We start from the raw sequence: 22,663 nt of genomic DNA on the forward strand, positions 1-22,663 counted from the left end.
GAATAAACCTTCTTTAGAGTGGCGTCAGCCCTGCGATCCAAAGGATCCTGAAGATTTGATCCATCTTCGAGGGGCACCAGGGTTCTACGAGACAACTTCGCCACGGCTAGATCCACCTTCGGGGGAGGCCCCCAGGAATCCCACTGAGTCGAATCCATAGGGAACAGGTGCTTAAAGATCCTGGATAATGAATGTCCTTTCTCTGGCTGCTTCCACTGCTGCACCATGAGGTCGGTCAGCGTGGCGTCCGCATGGAAGGCAATATGTCCCCCAGAGGCAGACGTGGAGGCTTCCCCGTCAACATCTCGGCCCACTGTAGACCAGATGGACTTCAGCAGCCTGCCTGTTTGTTCATAGTGGAACACAGGTCTGCTGGAAACTACAGAGTTGTCCTCGGAGGAAACATCCTCTGCCACCCGTAGATGTTCCAGGGGAGGGAGGGACGAGGAACGATGCTCTGTGCATGGTCTCTTGGCGAGCTGAGACAAGGTAGACTGTATGCCTTTAAGGGAATCATCCTGCAAAAATAAAGAGAGAGTACAAGCAAGGGAATTATCCTTACCCAAGCGATGCCCAACTCACCATCTCCTTGACCCAGGCCATCATATCTCTAGGAGAAGGCTCCTCAGGTGGGGGGCCTCTGCAACCGCGACAACGGGCCCATTCATAGCCTAAAAATAATAGGCGGGTTATAGGACCGGTAGTACCCCGGAGGGATAACTCCTTAAGCCGCTACCTACCATCAGGGAGCGGAGTGTCACAGTCAAAACAGGAAAGGTGCTTCCTTTTGGCAGTAGATTTCCTCCTATAATCCCCAGGGGGGGTAGTAGAGGAAGACATATCCTACAGAGAGACCATAGACCATGCAAATTTGTCACCAACATATCCTACCAAATATCAAAAGAAGGGGTAGATCTTACCGTGTCCTAGACCGGACAGCAAGGTGACAAGAAACTGAAGGTTTGGTTTGGAGGCAAAAGGAGACTTGAAGCTAAGCAACAACCTCTGATGCACAGCCTTCCGCCTTAGAAAAGGAGAAGGTAACTAATAACCGGCCGGCCTGACCTTTAACCCGGCCGGCCGGAAATGGGAGGGGCCATAATCACATGCACCCTCCAGGAAAGAAAAAAGGTTACCCCCCCCCCTCTCCATACAGCCCCAGCAGGGGCGCCTACCCCCTCAATTCCTGGCCCGAACCTGCGTGCAGCATAGATTCTGCAATAAGCAGAATGCCGGAGTAAACACCTTCCGCCGGCGCCAGGACTTTCAATGGCGCCGCTATACTTCCGGACACAACCGGAAGTGTGCGCCCGGCAAATGCGGACGCAGGGACTCTCCGCCGGGAACTTAGTTCCGGCAGAGCACGTCCGCGAGCGCACAGCGAGAGAGCCCCGCGATAAGCAGAGTGCCGGGCCAACTCACCAGCACGACTGCGATGCGCTGACAGGTGAGCCAGAGGGAGAAAGGAAGGGAGGGAGGAGGGAGGGAGGTAGGAGGGAAGGAAAGGAGCCACGCAGGCTAACAAACTTTTTTCCCCCAGACAGGGGAAGGGAACCTTCAATCAAGAAGGTCAGAAACTGAAAGAAAGAAGAATTATGCTCCAAAGGTAAGTAACCCATAGAGCCCAAAATAAGAGGACACAAGTCCTCCCCACCTGTCCTTGACCACACAGGACAGAAAAAAACACGCAGAGGGGAGGTTCTTGTGCCCTCTTATAGGGCCAGCCACGCTTTTTGATTGGCTAATTAAAAATCCGCCTGTCCTACCAGCACACAGGGGCAGAAATACCCCACATTGTGCCGCTGGTACGGACGACAGGGAACTGAGATGTGAACCCGGGCCAAGTGAAGAGCTTAAATAGTCACTAACGTTTTAACAAACAGCAGGTAGCAGGTTTTTCTTTCTTGCTATACTGATTTTCACTCTGATATCTCTGTTGAATTCCATTTTGTTAACTAGATGCACTGAAGGTCACGGAAGTGGCATGCTACAGCTCAAAATAGAAGTTGAGTGGAAAGAGGGGGTAGAAGGGTAAGAGGGGAGACACACAAGCACTGAAGAAAGTGTCTTATTCACATCAATACAGGTCAGTACTTCTCTATTATGTCCTGTATAATACTGTTACAGCATCTGAGAGTGAGAAAGAGACAGTTATGTATTCCTCGAATGCTTTCTATGGCTGACATCATAACAGCTAGTCTTCTCCCTCAAGCAACTAAAAACTAAAGATAAAGCCTGTGGAGGAAAAACTACTAAAGGTGCAAAATACAAATCATAAAATAACCTAAAAATATTTAATCCTCATTTATACCTACTGTTGGCAAAAATGGAGATGGGAGTAACAATGTGTGATACAGAGTTGCCATTATAATAAATGGCAGAGGATTCCCTGGATTCCCCATTAGTGAGCGATCCGGGCGACGGCGCACATGCCAGTAGAGAGTGCTCTGCGTGCCATAGGTTCGCCATCACTGTTATATAGTATACTTAACGGCAGAGATTAGTGGCATTAGTATATACTGTAATGAATGGCAGAGATGGGAGGTGTAATTTGTAATGCAGAAAATCTGTATCATAAGTCATTAACATTAAATTCTATTTTATTCGTCGTGCAGCAAAATCTGCATGTACGCATATGAATATCTACGCCATTTGATGCAGGTTTTCTGTATATAAATCCTGATTGTGTGCATGTCCCCTTATACACAGCTTTTTTCATATATCCAGTCCAAATCAGAAATAATTTTTTCTTGTAATAAAAAAGAACCCAAAACTTCAAACTAACAGTACAAGCTCACATATGTGCAGCCATCTTTACGCTCGCTTCGCTTACCCCCCTCTATAGGACAGATGAGACTGCTGTTTATACTGCAGTTCTACATTTCAGTCCATTGGAAATGATTTTGCTTATTACTGGCTGGAGGCTTCTTGGCACTAAGGGTGGAATATTCAGGTCAGAAGTGAAATTCTCACTCCTTACAGAGATTAGATCCCCATTAGTCTGGGATACTGACATCACTAGAGATATGTCGCTGGTTCTGTGCGCTAAACATTCCCCCACGTCCTTCAAACCCTTTATCTATATCTGTAATAACAAGCCGACCCTGCATTATGTTTCTTGGAATCTTCATATTCTCATGAATCTATGGAGAGTGGAAAGTTTCTGCATCCACTCAAGCTCTTATATGTATTGCTAGAGTACTCTATATATTTTATATTATACTTGCCATGGCACTGCCTCCCTAAAGGGGTAATCCAGTTTATTAAAAAGGGTGCCCACTTATTTCCAGAAACAGTGCCACTCCGATCCATTGGTGGTGCCTGATATTACAGTTCATAGGATGACCTATTACTGAGACATCTAACATCAGCTATAATCTGCTGAGGAACCCGGCAGTAATTGTTCAATTTTGCTGCAGCGCCACCACAGGTGAGATTTAACATTGCACAGTGTCCACAGAAATCAAAGGGCTACCTATGAGGACACTCTTTGTAGCTGCCCTCACTAAAAGCTGAAGCAAAGATCTACCATTTATTAGTAAAGTATTAAAATGGATTTCCAAATCCAGACTAGTCCTTATATTTGCATTTTATCTGTCCTTTCACAATTGCATGACCTACATCACAATTTCGCAAACATTTCCAATCTCCAGCACTGTCTATCCTGATCTTCCTGGTGCATGAATAAGCTACAACGAAGAACAATAGGAGACTTTTATGCCATGCAGGGTCTGGTAAAAGTTGACTGACAACCCCAAAGGCAAAGTAGTGGCCGCCATTAGTAGTTGTCACCATCTGTTAGGTCAATATGCTATTTGGGTAACGTAAAAGGTCAACTCAGAAAGGTCACCCTAAGGCTATATTCACAGGATGGTGAAGAATAATGGCCATGAAAAACAGGAAATATGGTCGCTTTTTTAAGGCCATTTTAACATCTGTCTGGGACCCATTTTCACAGATCACTGGTAAACTTCAGACCATTGAGGGATCAGTGAAAATGGACAAAGATAAACCATGTTCTATTTTTTTGATGGTCCGTTAGAAAGAACACACATTAGGGAGGATTTAATAAGACTGGCATTTCATCCTCCAGTCTTAATAAAGGCCCCAATTGACACATGGCATGCTTGAACTACCAACAGGCTCTGGCTTGTTCATAAATCAATTGCACACCCATATGCCAAAATGGAAGTCTATGCCAATAAAAAACTGACGTTGACTTCCAGTATAAGTCAGACCAGAAAACTGGCATGAATATATGTCAGGCTGGCTCACTCCCCGTTCTCTGTCCTGCTCTGCCCACTGTCATAAAAGGTGTCAAGCAAGGCACAGAATAGGGGATATGGCACAAGAAAGGGTCTTACGCCAAATGTGACTCACAGTATCACCCATCTATGTCAGAAAAGTGCCCACTGAAATCCTTGTGTTCCAAAAAACCATTGTGTCACGGCCGTGTAAGTGTAATCTATGTGAAGCTGGACAAAATTACACACGACAATGGTGGATAATAGGCTACAAGCACATACGGCACAACAGTCCATTGCGCTTTCCCTTACAACATCCTAACCCTTATCTCCTTCCCGCTCGCGCCGTATTATTATGTCGTGCTGAGTGTACAGCTAATGCTCAGCGCCATACCAGTGTGGGATTTCATGCTGCAGGCAAATTGTCTTATCTAGAGAAATTTTGCGATATAACATACTCGGCACTGCTACATCTGTATATAACCATTCAATGTCTATGTCAGATATCTATAGCAGTAGGACTGACTGTCTAAATAGCGCGCCTAGGGTCTCCTAATAATATCATGTAAAGAGTCTTACTGGGTGTGGGTTTCACATAGACCACAGGGCGCTCTGGACGCTGAGGTGTTTTCGGAGGCTTCCCGCGGCGTCTGTTCTGCCCATCTACACACGGAATAAAAATATTGCTTTGTGAAGGAAGCAAAAAATAGATATTCAACAAGTAAATGGAGAGAAGGTATAGAAATCTACAATACATATGTATGTAATAATAACATAAGAAAGATAGCATGGGTCAGCTATAAGGGAAGATGGACGGATACAGAAGAAGACACAAGAAGGTAGCAGATAGGTGACCATACAGTCATCATAGTCCTCTCTCTCCAAATGTTCATTGTAGTCTTCAGTTGGGGGTTCCTCTTCTACACCTAATGGGAAAATGTCAGATTTAGATAACTGTTTCCATTTCTATAGTGACATTTTATCGATCTATTCATTTGTTAGCAGTTCAATATAAAGGATAGACATCTATTTGCTGATACAAAGCTCCATATCCTCTGCATAGACATTGTCTTAAAACATAACATTGTGGCTACTCTTTAATTCTAATTCATCCCTTGTGGGATCCGTTTTTTCATGGGCCCATTCACATCAATGTGCGGTCCATGAAAATCAACCTATGTGTCCAATCCGTGAAAAAATAGAGCACATAGGTTTTTCACACATTACGGACACCACCACAGCCGATAAACTCACTTGTCTGAATAGAGCCTAAGAAGGAGAGTATGTGATACTCACCAGGCCTTGGCCGCCCTCTTGCAGGTTCCTCAGGTTCTACATATTCTCCTAGAACATAGGGTAATAAATAAACTTATTTAGTATGAAGTGTCTACGAAATGATGTCTGTATTTCATATAGTGCTTGTGTGTTTATCCATGTTTTTCAGAATACTAAGCTGATGTAAGGACACAAATATTCTATATTCTCTACATAATAAACGTTCTGGCAGTAAGTCACGTATAGTGTAATTCAGCTTTTGGCTGCACATAGTATATAGTATTCAAGGTTCATTTCAGCTGAGAAATGAGACATTTCCTGTCTGTTCTCCAACATTTAATCCAGGCCTCTATAGTTCTTCGTCCAGCCCTTGTGCAGCCGCCATAATCCTCCAAGTTTAATGCCATAATATAGTTGGATATAACGGCCTATAACGTCATATATGAGATATTGAGCTGGACAAACTTCAAGGTAGTAGTCACACTCAGTTCTTAAAACTTGAATGGGCCCAAAGGTTCATTTTTTTACGGAAAATATATGGATATTATTTATTTATTATGCTTACTTATATAGCGCCATCATATTCTGCAGCGCTTTACAGATATTGTCAGTCACTGTTCCATATAGGGCTCACAATCTACATTCCTTATAAGTATGTCTTTGGTGTGTGGGAGGAAACCGGAGTACCCAGAGGAAACTTACGCAAACACAGGGAGAACATACAAACTCCTTGCAGATGTTGCCCTTGGCAGGATTTGAACCCAGGACTCCAGTGCTGCAGTGCTAACCACTGAGCCACTAAATGGCACCTATTATTAATGGTGGGAACCCTGTTTCTGCAACTCGGTCTACCATATCCCATATCTATTTTTGAAAAGTAGATCATAGTTCATTTTAATTTTTAAATATTTTTCTCTGTAGTAATAAAGGCTATAAGATCAAGATCACATCCACAAAGGACATCACACATTTGAAGGGGTATTCCAGACACAGCAAGTTATTCAAAGGGAGCCCGCCCATTCAAAGGGAGCCCGAGGCAATCTCTGGCGCCCTTACTGAGGTGAATGGAGTGGTATTCACTGTCCATCCTACCAGTCCATTCAAAACTAGGGTGCAAACCACTTCTCAGGGCTAGTGTTTGCACCCCCACGATCAACAAGTTACCCCATATCCTTTAGATAGAGCAGGATTTTTCTCTCCGCATGTTTCATGTGGAAACCGTGCAGAAACCACACGGACCCCATTATAGTCTATGGGGTCCATGGGTTTCCTTTAGGTAACTGCTTTTTAATGCGTATAGGTTTCCGTTCGGGAGGTCCCCAAGCGGACTTCCCGAACGGAAACCCGAACGCAGATGTGAACCGGGCCTTATGTATAGTTACTACTTCTCACTCAAAAAACTACACTGATAAAGCCAAATTCAGAAATGCATGATACCATAATAAAATTCATCATTACTGTCATTTCACATTTTGGAAAACCTACCTTCTGACCATACGTCATCTCCAGTCTGTGGTTTTGTACCAGTCACAGGTGGTCTTCTGTACCTTTCCTCCTCCTCAGTTGGCTGTCTATACCTGTCCTGGTCAGTGACATCAGGTGTTCTAAATGGATAATCTACTTCCTTAGGTACGTGTGGTGGTCTGTACCTGTCCCCTTCTCTTGTAATATCTGGTGGCTTGAATCCTTCCTCATCATAGTCCTCTGCCACCACTGGTCTTCTGAACTTCTCTTTCTCTTCTTCAATGACGTAGGGTCCTCCGTAACTTTCCTCATCATAATCGTCAGTGACTACAGGTCGTTTATGTCTTTCTTCTTCTTCTCGCTCTGTAACTTGAGGTCTTCTATAGCCATACGTATCTTCTTCAGGAGTTTGTGGTTGTTCGTATCGCTCTTCCTCTCCTGTAACTGGTGTTCTATATCTGTCTCCTTCATCAGGGGATTGGGGCCTGGTGTATCTCTCTTCCTCTTTGGTTTTCTTGTTCCTGCCCTCTTCTACCTCTGGTCGTCGGTCTTGTTTCTTAGCTGGTGTCTTTTTTGTAGGTTTTGGTGGCTTGGGTTTTTTAGTAGGTTTTGGCTTTTTTTCTTTAGGCTCTTTGGGCTTCTTAGTTGGTTTTGGAGGTTTTTCCTTTTTAGGTGCCTTTTCTTTGGGTTTCTTGGTCGGTTTTGGGGGCTTCTCTTTCTTTTCTTTCTTTGGTTTTTCCTTTGTCTTCCCAGCAGATTCTGTAGTATCAAAAAAAATAAATTTAAATTTAGATAAAATGCACAATCTTTTTTTATACTTTATACATAATAAAATAGGATTAAGTGCTCCACCAAGACAATGAGAAACGGTCTCTGTAATGCCACCCTGTTGCAGGTGGCTATCTAATAAAGTTGAAGTCTGACTCTTTAAGAGGGCCTGCAAAATGAATAAGGATAAAGCCAAACCATAAAATCACTTCCTAAGGAAAAGCCATCTGCAGACCAATTTTTTCTGGGTTCCTGCTTCTTGTCAATTCTGAGTATTGGTTGGTTAAGTGAGACATATTTGTTATGGGTCTGGAGGGGATAAGGATTCTCCTTGTGGAGTCTGCATAGTTGGTGTACTGTACGGAGTCTTATAGGCCAGGTAATGCCTGTATACACCAGTATGCAAAGTAGCACAGTACATATCCTAGGAGTCAATGCTCAACCAGTCTTGGACATACACACATTTACATAGTAGAAGTGGGGTAAAATATTGTATATTGATGTTGGGGATACCAAAAATCAAAGCTTGTCATCTTGTGATACAAATCTCAAGATATCTTAAGTCAGGAGGGAGGGAGCACATATATGTACAAATACATTACTTTTACAACCCATGATGAACTGTTGAATCAACTTTTGCCCCTTACCTTCAATCTCTTCTCTAGGTTTTTTTGGCTTTTTTCCTATTTGAGTCTCTTCAACTTCCTCATATCCTCCACCTCTACTAATTCCAACTCCAACATCATCTTCCTCCCTTCTGGGTTCTGCGTTATCATCATCTTCTTCCTCGGGAACCAGCTCCTTGAGGAATCCTTCCAAGAACTCTTCAATCTCATCATCAGTAAGAACTGACTGTGCCCGGCCTGATGAGGGCAGCAGTGGTAGGAGCAGGGACAGAATCACTAAGGATGTTCCACTTTTCCACATTATTCACTTCCAGCAAGTAACAGTGTTAAAACAGGAAGAAAACCTATAAAGGAAAATTAGAGTTAGTTTTTTGGGCTGTGATGTTTAGAGGGGTCCTCTGCCTTAGATAATCATGACTTGTTAGAAAGGCCTCTGAAAAATAACCAGACTATATAGTGTCCATCTGCTGGGGTCTCAAGCATTCAGGTGTAATAGATGGGTAAACCAAGCCGTAAATGTTCAATAGTCCAGCAGCGCCTCTGCAGGGGAAATTCAAGCACTATAAAGATATTGGGGAAGATTTATTATGTAGTCTATGGCAGAATTCTAGCACAAAAAAGTTACAGACCATAGGTCGCATCTGGTGTTTTTGTGTCTCTATTGCCACTTACATAAAATTGAAAACGGTATGGGAGTTGTGCTACATTTAAAGGGGTTGTCCCATCACAAGGATCCTATCTATACTGCTTGTTAATGTGAATGTAAGACTTTTCCTAAATACATTGCTTCAGCAAAATTGTTTTGTTTGTCCACTATCTTACTTTATTCATTTTTTTTTTGACACATCCCTTGACTTATCTGGTCATAAGTCAAGAGATGTATCTGCTGCTCTGAGGGGGGAGAGAGGAGGGGCTAAGTGCACGGGAGCGAGCCTGGAGAAGGGGGGGTAGTTTACACTTTGGGGGGAGGGAAGGGGCCACCAATACAGACCCGGCATCCGCTGTAATAGAGAGGTGGATGCCGGGGAGTGTAGACGCCGGCACAGGTGAAGCCAGCAGCGGCTGGAGCGATGCTGCTATTCCAGAGGGGAGGGGGGGGGGGGCGGAGGAGCGGAATAGCAGCATCGCTCCTGCCACTGCTGGCTTCACCTGTGCCGGCGTCTACACTCCCCGGCATCCGCCTCACAGTGGATGCCGAGTCTGTATTACATTGTGAAGGTTGTATGTCCGATGCCTAGTGCATCGGCAGCGCACACGCAGGGCCAGCGGCATAGAAGCGATGACTTCTCGCCACTGGCTTTGCATATGTAACCCCGCCCACCAATGACGCAACAAAGCCGGAAGACAGAAGAACTTCCTGCAGCGAAGACTAGTGAGTATGCGACGTGGGAATACCCCTTTAATATCATTCATGCCAGTTGATGCTCCATATAGAGCGGATTCTATCCTGCTCCATGAAAACGGAATGGGGTAGAAGCTCCCCTTTGAAATCAATAGAGGTTGGAAGGCACTTGGATGTGTTTGTTAAAATATCGGACCCCCTTGGCCTGGACACTTGGCCATGTGCACGAGGCCTTAGATTAGGCAATAAATATTTGATCAATGGGGGCTGACACAGATCCAATGCCTGGTCCTGTACTATACAGTGCACAGAGCCAGAAGCAGATGACTCTTTAACCTGTACATAGGCCAGGTGACATTACTGCAGCCCTGCCCCCATTAACATCAATGAGAACAGCAATGTAGTAATGACGACTCCTCACTATCTGTTTCCGGCTCCGTGCACTGTAAAGTAGGAGCAAAAACAACAGTACTCTTCCGTAGACTTTGGAAGCCCTGATGCTGAGCTGTAAGGCCTGCCCTTGGTATTGGTGCCAAAACTAATGGCACCAATATCTCTGGCACTGGGGCGCAGCTTTCTAGCTGTATATAATATCGCTGATATCAGAGAACATGAAAGGTCATCTTTAAATAAAACCTGGACAACCCCTTTAAATAAAAGAGGGATATCAAAACAGGTGCTAAGGACAAATGGAGCAGTTGCCCATAGCAACCAATCACCTTCTAGATTAGATTATCACAGGCCTTTATTTACATGAAAGCTGCAGCCTGATTGGTTGCTCAGGGACCTAGTAGACGCTACATAGTGCAAATATACAGCAAAATCCCTTCAATGGCATTTCTGACCGATGGAGAAGCCATTGAAGTCTCTACTATGTGTTTACATCCCTGAGGAGACCAGAACAGAGAAGAAGCACAAGATGATACATACCACCGAGATCCTGACTAGTAACATAATGTAAAGTCATTATCACTCCACGTGTCCATAGCTGAATACATCATATAATATCATGTGCGCTCAGGTTACTTGGTTAGGACTATACGGTGATTTCCATTTTACTCATATTCCGATGTGTCATATGGGCCCCTGGGGACGTCTATGGGCTGTAACCCACAAAACAAAGGAGCCACAGTGTTCAGTGAAGTCACGAGCCCCTTCAGAAATGGGCACTAATTTCTATTACATACTACTATGTGGAAAATGAGGCAGATTACTACAGGAAGAGCAAAATACCTGAATGCTTAGGGCATAAATTCAGAATATATTATGACATAATACAGCCGCAGACTGCATGGAACTATACGCTATATGTGTTCATATATGTATTCAGCTCCGACACCCTGTACTCAATAGGACTGCAATAGTGGCTTCTGGCAGTCATGTGTCTAGTGATGGTGACAATGTCGCTGTGACTTCATATTAGCTCCTTGTGGCAGTGGTAGTATGGGGGAAATGGTAGTCTGAGATGTTCTACTGTGCTAATATCTGTAATAAGGCAAGTGAATAGGCACAACCAGTGACATCACTCCAGCTGCAGACTACAGACTACTGCTGCTTCACAGTATTCTGCAAATAGACAGGGGAAGGGTCAGGCAGACACAGCCGCTGATATCATTCTGGCTGCAGGCTACAGACTACTGCTTCTAGCGGTAGTCTGTAATAGTCAGTAAATGGGGCAGGCAGGCGCAACCAGTGACATCACTCCAGCTGCAGACTACAGACTACTGCTTCTCCACGCGGTCTGGAATTAGTCAGTGAAAGGGCCAGCATAACTAGTGACATCACTCCAGCTGCAGACTACAGACTACTGCTTCTCCACGCGGTCTGGAATTAGTCAGTGAAAGGGCCAGCATAACTAGTGACATCACTCCAGCTGCAGACTACAGACTACTGCTTCTCCACGCGGTCTGGAATTAGTCAGTGAAAGGGCCAGCATAACTAGTGACATCACTCCAGCTGCAGACTACAGACTACTGCTTCACCACGCGGTCTGGAATTAGTCAATGAAATGGCAAGCATAACTAGTGACATCACTCCAGCTGCAGACTACAGACTACTGCTTCTCCACAGCGGTCTGGAATTAGTCAATGAAACGGCCAGCATAACTAGTGACATCACTACAGCTGCAGACTACAGACTACTGCTTCGCCACAGCGGTCTGGAATTAGTCAATGAAACGGCCAGCATAACTAGTGACATCACTACAGCTGCAGACTACAGACTACTGCTTCTCCACGCGGTCTGGAATTAGTCAATGAAACGGCAAGCATAACTAGTGACATCACTCCAGCTGCAGACTACAGACTACTGCTTCTCCACAGCGGTCTGGAATTAGTCAGTGAAAGGGCCAGCATAACTAGTGACATCACTCCAGCTGCAGACTACAGACTACTGCTTCACCACGCGGTCTGGAATTAGTCAATGAAAGGGCCAGCATAACTAGTGACATCACTATAGCTGCAGACTACAGACTACTGCTTCTCCACAGCGGTCTGGAATTAGTCAATGAAACGGCCAGCATAACTAGTGACATCACTACAGCTGCAGACTACAGACTACTGCTTCTCCACGCGGTCTGGAATTAGTCAATGAAACGGCAAGCATAACTAGTGACATCACTCCAGCTGCAGACTACAGACTACTGCTTCTCCACGCGGTCTGGAATTAGTCAGTGAAAGGGCCAGCATAACTAGTGACATCACTCCAGCTGCAGACTACAGACTACTGCTTCTCCACAGCGGTCTGGAATTAGTCAATGAAACGGCCAGCATAACTAGTGACATCACTACAGCTGCAGACTACAGACTACTGCTTCGCCACAGCGGTCTGGAATTAGTCAATGAAACGGCCAGCATAACTAGTGACATCACTACAGCTGCAGACTACAGACTACTGCTTCGCCACAGCGGTCTGGAATTAGTCAATGAAACGGCCAGCATAACTAGTGACATCACTACAGCTGCAGACTACAGACTACTGCTTCTCCACGCGGTCTGGAATTAGTCAATGAAAGGGCCAGCATAACTAGTGACATCACTATAGCTGCAGACTACAGACTACTGCTTCTCCACAGCGGTCTGGAATTAGTCAATGAAACGGCAAGCATAACTAGTGACATCACTACAGCTGCAGACTACAGACTACTGCTTCTCCACGCGGTCTGGAATTAGTCAATGAAACGGCAAGCATAACTAGTGACATCACTACAGCTGCAGACTACAGACTACTGCTTCACCACGCGGTCTGGAATTAGTCAATGAAAGGGCCAGCATAACTAGTGACATCACTACAGCTGCAGACTACAGACTACTGCTTCTCCACAGCGGTCTGGAATTAGTCAATGAAACGGCAAGCATAACTAGTGACATCACTACAGCTGCAGACTACAGACTACTGCTTCTCCACAGCGGTCTGGAATTAGTCAATGAAACGGCCAGCATAACTAGTGACATCACTATAGCTGCAGACTACAGACTACTGCTTCTCCACGCGGTCTGGAATTAGTCAATGAAACGGCAAGCATAACTAGTGACATCACTACAGCTGCAGACTACTGCTTCTCCATGCGGTCTGGAATTAGTCAATGAAAGGGCAAGCATAACTAGTGACATCACTCCAGCTGCAGACTACAGACTACTGCTTCACCACGCGGTCTGGAATTAGTCAATGAAACGGCAAGCATAACTAGTGACATCACTACAGCTGCAGACTACAGACTACTGCTTCACCACGCGGTCTGGAATTAGTCAATGAAATGGCAAGCATAACTAGTGACATCACTACAGCTGCAGACTACAGACTACTGCTTCTCCACGCGGTCTGGAATTAGTCAATGAAATGGCAAGCATAACTAGTGACATCACTACAGCTGCAGACTACAGACTACTGCTTCTCCACAGCGGTCTAGAATTAGTCAATGAAACGGCCAGCATAACTAGTGACATCACTACAGCTGCAGACTACAGACTACTGCTTCTCCACAGCGGTCTGGAATTAGTCAATGAAACGGCCAGCATAACTAGTGACATCACTATAGCTGCAGACTACAGACTACTGCTTCTCCACAGCGGTCTGGAATTAGTCAATGAAACGGCCAGCATAACTAGTGACATCACTCCAGCTGCAGACTACAGACTACTGCTTCTCCACAGCGGTCTGGAATTAGTCAATGAAAGGGCAAGCATAACTAGTGACATCACTACAGCTGCAGACTACAGACTACTGCTTCACCACGCGGTCTGGAATTAGTCAATGAAAGGGCCAGCATAACTAGTGACATCACTACAGCTGCAGACTACAGACTACTGCTTCTCCACAGCGGTCTGGAATTAGTCAATGAAACGGCAAGCATAACTAGTGACATCACTACAGCTGCAGACTACAGACTACTGCTTCTCCACAGCGGTCTGGAATTAGTCAATGAAACGGCCAGCATAACTAGTGACATCACTATAGCTGCAGACTACAGACTACTGCTTCTCCACGCGGTCTGGAATTAGTCAATGAAACGGCAAGCATAACTAGTGACATCACTACAGCTGCAGACTACTGCTTCTCCACGCGGTCTGGAATTAGTCAATGAAAGGGCAAGCATAACTAGTGACATCACTCCAGCTGCAGACTACAGACTACTGCTTCACCACGCGGTCTGGAATTAGTCAATGAAACGGCAAGCATAACTAGTGACATCACTACAGCTGCAGACTACAGACTACTGCTTCACCACGCGGTCTGGAATTAGTCAATGAAATGGCAAGCATAACTAGTGACATCACTACAGCTGCAGACTACAGACTACTGCTTCTCCACGCGGTCTGGAATTAGTCAATGAAATGGCAAGCATAACTAGTGACATCACTACAGCTGCAGACTACAGACTACTGCTTCTCCACAGCGGTCTAGAATTAGTCAATGAAACGGCCAGCATAACTAGTGACATCACTACAGCTGCAGACTACAGACTACTGCTTCTCCACAGCGGTCTGGAATTAGTCAATGAAACGGCCAGCATAACTAGTGACATCACTATAGCTGCAGACTACAGACTACTGCTTCTCCACAGCGGTCTGGAATTAGTCAATGAAACGGCCAGCATAACTAGTGACATCACTCCAGCTGCAGACTACAGACTACTGCTTCTCCACAGCGGTCTGGAATTAGTCAATGAAACGGCAAGCATAACTAGTGACATCACTCCAGCTGCAGACTACAGACTACTGCTTCTCCACGCAGTCTGGAATTAGTCAATGAAAGGGCAAGCATAACTAGTGACATCACTACAGCTGCAGACTACAGACTACTGCTTCTCCACAGCGGTCTAGAATTAGTCAATGAAACGGCCAGCATAACTAGTGACATCACTACAGCTGCAGACTACAGACTACTGCTTCTCCACAGCGGTCTGGAATTAGTCAATGAAACGGCCAGCATAACTAGTGACATCACTATAGCTGCAGACTACAGACTACTGCTTCTCCACAGCGGTCTGGAATTAGTCAATGAAACGGCCAGCATAACTAGTGACATCACTCCAGCTGCAGACTACAGACTACTGCTTCTCCACAGCGGTCTGGAATTAGTCAATGAAAGGGCAAGCATAACTAGTGACATCACTACAGCTGCAGACTACAGACTACTGCTTCACCACGCGGTCTGGAATTAGTCAATGAAAGGGCCAGCATAACTAGTGACATCACTACAGCTGCAGACTACAGACTACTGCTTCTCCACAGCGGTCTGGAATTAGTCAATGAAACGGCAAGCATAACTAGTGACATCACTACAGCTGCAGACTACAGACTACTGCTTCTCCACAGCGGTCTGGAATTAGTCAATGAAACGGCCAGCATAACTAGTGACATCACTATAGCTGCAGACTACAGACTACTGCTTCTCCACGCGGTCTGGAATTAGTCAATGAAACGGCAAGCATAACTAGTGACATCACTACAGCTGCAGACTACTGCTTCTCCACGCGGTCTGGAATTAGTCAATGAAAGGGCAAGCATAACTAGTGACATCACTCCAGCTGCAGACTACAGACTACTGCTTCACCACGCGGTCTGGAATTAGTCAATGAAACGGCAAGCATAACTAGTGACATCACTACAGCTGCAGACTACAGACTACTGCTTCACCACGCGGTCTGGAATTAGTCAATGAAATGGCAAGCATAACTAGTGACATCACTACAGCTGCAGACTACAGACTACTGCTTCTCCACGCGGTCTGGAATTAGTCAATGAAATGGCAAGCATAACTAGTGACATCACTACAGCTGCAGACTACAGACTACTGCTTCTCCACAGCGGTCTAGAATTAGTCAATGAAACGGCCAGCATAACTAGTGACATCACTACAGCTGCAGACTACAGACTACTGCTTCTCCACAGCGGTCTGGAATTAGTCAATGAAACGGCCAGCATAACTAGTGACATCACTATAGCTGCAGACTACTGCTTCTCCACAGCGGTCTGGAATTAGTCAATGAAACGGCAAGCATAACTAGTGACATCACTCCAGCTGCAGACTACAGACTACTGCTTCTCCACGCAGTCTGGAATTAGTCAATGAAAGGGCAAGCATAACTAGTGACATCACTACAGCTGCAGACTACAGACTACTGTTTCGCCACGCGGTCTGGAATTAGTCAATGAAAGGGCCAGCAGGCACAACTGGTGATATCATTCTGGCTGCAGGTAAAAGACTTCAGTTTCTGGTGGTAGTCTGTATTAGTCAGTGAATGGGGCAGGCAGGTGCAACTAGTGACCTCATGTCAGCTGCAGGCTACAAACTATTGCTTTTTAACAGTAGTCTGCGATTAGTCAGTGGAAGGAACAGGCAGACACAACCAGTGACTTCACATAGCTGTAGACTATAGAATACTGCTTCTTCATGTTAGTCTGTCATTAGTTTGTGAAAGGGACACGTTAAATTTCAGGTCTGTGATCATGCACATAGTAAAATATTTAACTCTATGGCTTAAGCATACTGGTGCATGCATAGCAACTAAATGGTGAATGAGGGGCTCCTATGGTAGGTATGTCATTGGTTTTGATGTGGTCATGACCCTAAAAATGGAAGGTGGTAAATCTTTTCCCTCCTATGTTCCATTCCCACTCAGAAAAAACTGCTACAGCCTTAATCCTTGTCTTGACTGGGCAGTTTTTGTTAAAAGATATCTGTGACAATCCACTAATCCCAGGGATCAGTCAGTTGTAATCTACCGGGATCTTGTAGCAAGTGCTTAATTTCCCTGCAGCGCCACCAGAGGAGAAATAAGGTATTACACAGCTACAACTGTACTACAAATCAATGGGTTGTCCGTGTAATACATAGACATGTTGGGCACTCCGGAATGATAGAAGCTTTTCATAGCTACTATCAGTTCTGGATAATAGATCGGGGTCCCTCATTGGGGGCTCTTTCCTCTTATCCAGGGTTCTCTAATAGTGTACATGAAAATTAGACAACTTAGGGTCTATTTTGTAAGAACCTCTATGTTCCCATACAGAGACCTACCCTAGAATCAGTCCTTACAATACACGCTACAACAGAAATAGGCTGAATACACAAAGCTACAAGAATAAACTATTGATACATCATAGGATTGTATAGAGTTATTAAATATATTGCAGGCAACATTTCAGAGACAGAAGGATTTGGGTCAAAGGTATGGACGGTGTCTTCTAAAAGTGACACTTGGAAGTTCTAAGTAAGTCTAACATACTCGGTTGTAAGGTTACCTGTTTGACTGAATGCTCCACCTACCTGTACTGATGATCCCGAGCTCCTTCAGGATGTGAAATAGGAGAGACCACCACAGGTAGACGGAATATTATCCTGTCCTTCCCCACTAGGTCTTCAGGGACAACATGACATTGTGGAATCTGCTGGTGGATTTATAAAAGAAGGGTCCAAAGATTGTTCTTTTTATCCAAATTTTCTGTGCCGTTATCCCAACTCCTCTGACCCTCTCTGTCTGTACCTGACATCTGCTGGAAGGAAATTGAATCCAGCCCCTCTCCACCCTGCCTCCCCTCTAAAATCCTTAACCCTCCCAGCACCACAAATCAATGCTCCTGCAAGACAGGGAGGGAAAAGTAAGAAGGATGAAATATGGAATGGACAGGAAACGTCTGAGTAAGTCAGAAGAGTGCGAGAAATGCTGGTAGATTTGCTGGGAATGAAATTAGTCAATGTATACGTTGCCCTGTAGGCTGTCTGCAAGGGAATAGTGACAAACATTGTATATTTTCTGCCATATAAGACCTGAAATTTCAGGTTCTCCCAATTCCTGGTGGCAGGGGACAGTATAAAAACAGTGCAAACCTGGCAGACCCCATTATAGTCCATGGGGTTTGCGGATAACCACTGTTTTAGCGTGCCAGCACTCCATCAGTCAGGTTCTCCTGTGAACCCGAATGACGGAGAGCCCAGCGCAGGTGCGAACCTAGCCGGAGGAGGATTTTGGCAGAACATGTACAAAACCTGAAATAAAATGTACTGTCTGTAGACAGATAAGTTCTTTCTGTGGACCTTGGCCCTCATGTGTGGCCCCACACAACAATGGTGCAGTGTAGACACAACAGTAACCTTTACTACAAAAGATAGTACAATACTTAAAGGTTAGGCTAGGCTCACTCGGCAAATAATTTGTATAATCTGAAATATTCTGCTTCACTTCCATTTTAGATTCCACTCCACTTTACGGCATTGTGGAGACCATGGCAGAAAGCCAGAATCTGAAGCAAGATCCAGCATCGGTTTCTGCCTCCCCATGAACAGAATGAGAAGCAGATTCAGGATTGATTTTGGCACTGATTCCAAGGCTGCCTCAAATTCTGCCATGTGAACGTACCCTTTTTCTGCAAATTCCGCATCAGTTTCCACACCAGTCAGGCGGAATTTTTCCACCTCCCATTCATTTCAATGTAAGTTCCAGAATCTGCATCAAGCTCGAGCATGACCCCGTCCTAGCTCATAGTGTCCTGCTGGCGGCCAAATCCAGGCTGTCAGCAGTGGTCAGGTTTATGGAAACAGCCAGGCTCCCTGAGTTACGCTCTTTCCATAACTAGTGTGGCATGCAAAAGCAGACCCATACAGTGTGGCATGATGTTTGTATGAAGCATGTGCGTTGCCACACTCGCCACCATCCATAACCAGAGCCCACATGTCAGTGTACAGCAACACATGTAATATAACAAGCACTTACCTGGTAAGGACACAGAACCTGCAAAAAGAAGAAAGTACATTGACATGAACACGGCAAACTGACTATTGCATGACATTGCCCAGTTACACACAGTGGGATAATAAAAGTAATACAATTCTGTTCAGACACATTTGGTCATGCAGTGAAGTTCAGGCGGCTTAGCTCAAACACCCCCTTACAAGTGTGTTTTGGGTTTTTTTGGCTAGTTCAATGGTTTACCTGCTGTTTTGTTGTTTCAGATTTTGTAAGGAATTGACTGGTTGGAGGATAAAACCTGGAAGATCTGGCAAAATCTGCCCCTTCCCCCTTAGTTCTTAAATAATTGGTGGCCTTGCTCAGTGGTTATACAGTCCAGTCCCTGGTATATCATTACTTACATGGCTGGTGGTCACTCATGCACCCCTTCAGCCCACACTATAACTGCTATCTTTACACCAATATAGCTTTATTATGTACATTTGACTTTGACCAAGACATTGACCAGCCCTTATCTATGCTATATGTATCTAGATCCTGTGTGACCTCAGTAGGCTTCAGGTTCCCGTAGTGGGACCTCAATGAGGACTGGATAATTCATTCTATGTCTTGGATTTCCTAGCTCCAGTCTATACTCCAGAGGTATATGATAGCAGCGAGTCAATGTATGACATCTGCATAGTGAGGTGGGTTGGCATTCACCAGTGATTGTCAGCAGTCTCTGCTTCCATGGCAGACATTGTGCTGACATATGATATTACACCTTAATACAGACTCCGGAGGTGGATTCAGACAACCGCTTCCACATTTCCAATAAACTATGCCAACATCTTTCACCAATATAATCAAAGTAGTCATGTGAACTCTCATAGAATAATATATCAGGTAATACCAGACAATACTGTAGCTACCCCCATGAAGTCTTGTGAAAGGACCCCCTGAATGAAAGGTCATGATGCAATTCTGATTGCCACCATTAAGAAAAGTATACACAAGGCCCTAGACCCTGGGGGATAGGGACGCCATAACAGGGGGGAGGATAAATGAACGGAAGGGGTTAATGGCCAGTGTCAACAGTGGGAAAGAGGGGGGCGGGATCAGAGGTGATTTAAGGGGCGTTAGGGACAGGAGGGGCCAGTGTGGCAGTTGACGGCGAAAGAGTTGCCCACCCACCCTCCCCTTTTTTACCTATTTTTCTTCCTTGGTGTTTGCCTGGAGGTTGAGGGGTTAGAGGCCTTGTGGCCTGTTTAGTAGGACCTCATCTGTGGTATGGGGTTCCTGGTTTGGGGAAGGTTTGAGGCCTGTGGTGTCCCCTTGTTGGGCTTGGATCCCCGGGGTCTCAGGTTAAGTTGTGACAAGTAGTGGTAAGGCCTGCCCGAGGTGGAGTTTCGCGCCTGGGCAGATTGGGAGTTGATTTCCTATCCCCTCGGTGGGATAAGATCTGGGGGTTAATACTCACTTTTAAGGGGTTTAATATTTTGCTACTGTTAATATGGGTTTTAGTGCTAATCTGGTATCTCAGAAAGCTAGGTAATCGATTGCCGCTCTCAAGTGAGGAAATTAGCCACTTTAGGCTAAGGCCCCACTTTGCGGAAACGCAGCTTTTTGTTGCAGATTTTGCTGCGGTTTTTTGAGCCATAGCCACGAACGGCTACAAAAGGAATGGGAACCATATAGGAAGCTCTTATACGTCTATCTTATGTTCAATCCACTCCTGGCTTTCTCTCAAAAAAACACAGCAAAACCTGCAACAAAAAAGGCTGCATTATCGCAACATGGGACCTTAGCCTTAAGCATTACTTGATGAAACTGGACTACTCCTTTAATTGCAGTTTCCTAAGATCAGTTATATAGCACGTCCTTGTGTCCATTTGGAAGGACTGTAGGGGCCCCCTTAGGCACCAGGCCAATGTACAACTGCTATCTATGCATCGCATTACTACGCCCATGATGGTGCCCGTCTGTCCTATTGAAGATAAGGCATGGGGTAATAAATAAGTGCCTGTCCATATTTGACCTAGAGTAGGGGGTGCAGTGTGAACCAGTGTAGATTTTTGCTATGGGGCTCTGTATACAGCCGCGAATGCACTACTATGCATCATGTGAACTGCCAGTCGTTAAGTGGAAAGTCATTTTCTATATACCAAGAAGAGAAAAGTGAAAAGTAGACATTATTCTCCATGTGCAAACAATTACATCTGTGCTGGTGCATGGCTGTTTGCAGAATGGATGGATGTTACATTGTCAGTCATTACTATTTATAGATGCACTTGCTTTTATACAGCACAGGGGGCCCTAACTCCAGGCCGTAAGTGATAACCAGGAGCCACAAGTTTACTCTGCACATCTTTGAAGTTCCCCCCTGGCAGGCGGCACATTGTGTGATCTTCCATATGTGTGTATGATAATGACTGTGTGTTTGGAAGGAGTGGGAGGCTTCCATTCCTCAGTGTGGGAGGGGGAGATGGTCAGGAGACAGGAAATGTGTTGTTGGGGGCATTATTTTGCTGGCACTGGATGTGAGGGCTTGTTATTTTAATTAGGGACAGGCTCATAAACAGCAAAAGTGAGGACTCTTGAGAGCCCGGAGTAAGCAAAGAGCGGTCCATGGAGAGCCTCAATAGGAAAGCATAGGTCAGGCGTATTGTAGAGAACATGGCTGCACCTGGCAAGGCTTTATTACTACGCAATAGGTCACTATCAATGCTATAATATTCCCCAGAGCCCTGCACATTATTGCTCCAGTCACATATCAAGAGGTCTGCAATTTCTCATCAGTGTTAAAAGCCATTACGGGGAATTACTTCTAATTCCCTTCTCAACTTCACATTCTTCCCAGATTATTTGACCATAAATCCCTTGTTCCAGATGTGCAGAGCGTTTCTCTAGCTCTAAGGACCTGTTCACAAGGTGCAGATGTTTCATGCAATAATAGAAGTATGGAATTTTGTAGGCTTCTCTCCCTACTAGAATAAGTTTCCCCCTGGAATAACCTTTGTCTGTAGTACTCCTCTAAAGGGGTTTTCAGGACTATGTTAATGACCACCTGTCCTTAGGATAGGTCACCCGCACATATCAGTGGGAGCCCAACACCTGGAACCCCCACAGACCAACTGAAAGGGCTGTAGCGGTTGGACAAGTGCTGCGGTCTCTTAACTAGTTACTCAGCACAGCGCCATACATTGTATAGTGGCTGTGCTTAGTATTGCAGATCATCCCTATACATTTGAAAGGGGCTGAGCTGCAGCATGGTAGTCAGCAGATTTTGCCAGGGAACATTAAGCAGTGTTTTCTAGCCCTGCAGTGTATTGCATCATTATTTCTTTTCTGGTCTCAGAAGTATACGCAGGATTTTCTATGGTGGTATATCGCAGTGATGGGGGGGGGGGGGGTTGATTTTCATGGCCTGGCCATGTGTATATTGTGGTGGGAGTTCCTCCCTCACATTATGGCATACCTCCCAACTCTCCCAGATTCAGCGGGACAGTCCCAGATTCAGGGTCCTGTCCCACTGTACTGTTCCCGTCGGTGGGAGCTATGTCCTGGTTTCAACTCATCCGCTGAATACAATGGTAAAGCAGGGAGCTGTCCACTTCCTGCTTCACCATTCCTCCATGTCTCTGCTCTGGGTGCAGTTGCCTCGATGTGATGACATCACTTAAATTGCGCTTGCAGCTCCTAGAAGCCTCCGGGACCAGAGACAGCAGAGAAGAACAGCAGGGGAGTGAGAAGAGGTGAGCATTAGATAGCAGAG

The 22,663-nt window shown here is 45.2% G+C and overlaps 1 protein-coding gene across 1 annotated transcript in view; it reads right to left on the reverse strand.

Annotated features, from left to right (window-relative positions):
* Nucleotides 1-17,746, reverse strand: part of AEBP1 (AE binding protein 1) — a 53,258-nt gene extending 35,512 nt beyond the window's left edge. The window contains exons 1-6 of the mRNA XM_075272948.1: nucleotides 17,490-17,746; nucleotides 8,399-8,721; nucleotides 7,005-7,742; nucleotides 5,541-5,588; nucleotides 5,105-5,170; nucleotides 4,824-4,907 (exon numbers count right to left, since the gene is read on the reverse strand). Coding sequence (XP_075129049.1) covers nucleotides 4,824-4,907; nucleotides 5,105-5,170; nucleotides 5,541-5,588; nucleotides 7,005-7,742; nucleotides 8,399-8,678 — 1,216 coding nt within the window. The 5' untranslated portion in view covers nucleotides 8,679-8,721; nucleotides 17,490-17,746. The remainder of the gene's footprint in view (nucleotides 1-4,823; nucleotides 4,908-5,104; nucleotides 5,171-5,540; nucleotides 5,589-7,004; nucleotides 7,743-8,398; nucleotides 8,722-17,489) is intronic.
* Between the last annotated feature and the right edge of the window lie 4,917 nt (nucleotides 17,747-22,663).

Source organism: Leptodactylus fuscus, chromosome 5 (assembly GCF_031893055.1).
Source record: "Leptodactylus fuscus isolate aLepFus1 chromosome 5, aLepFus1.hap2, whole genome shotgun sequence".
In the NCBI taxonomy this organism is placed as follows: Eukaryota; Metazoa; Chordata; class Amphibia; order Anura; family Leptodactylidae; genus Leptodactylus; species Leptodactylus fuscus.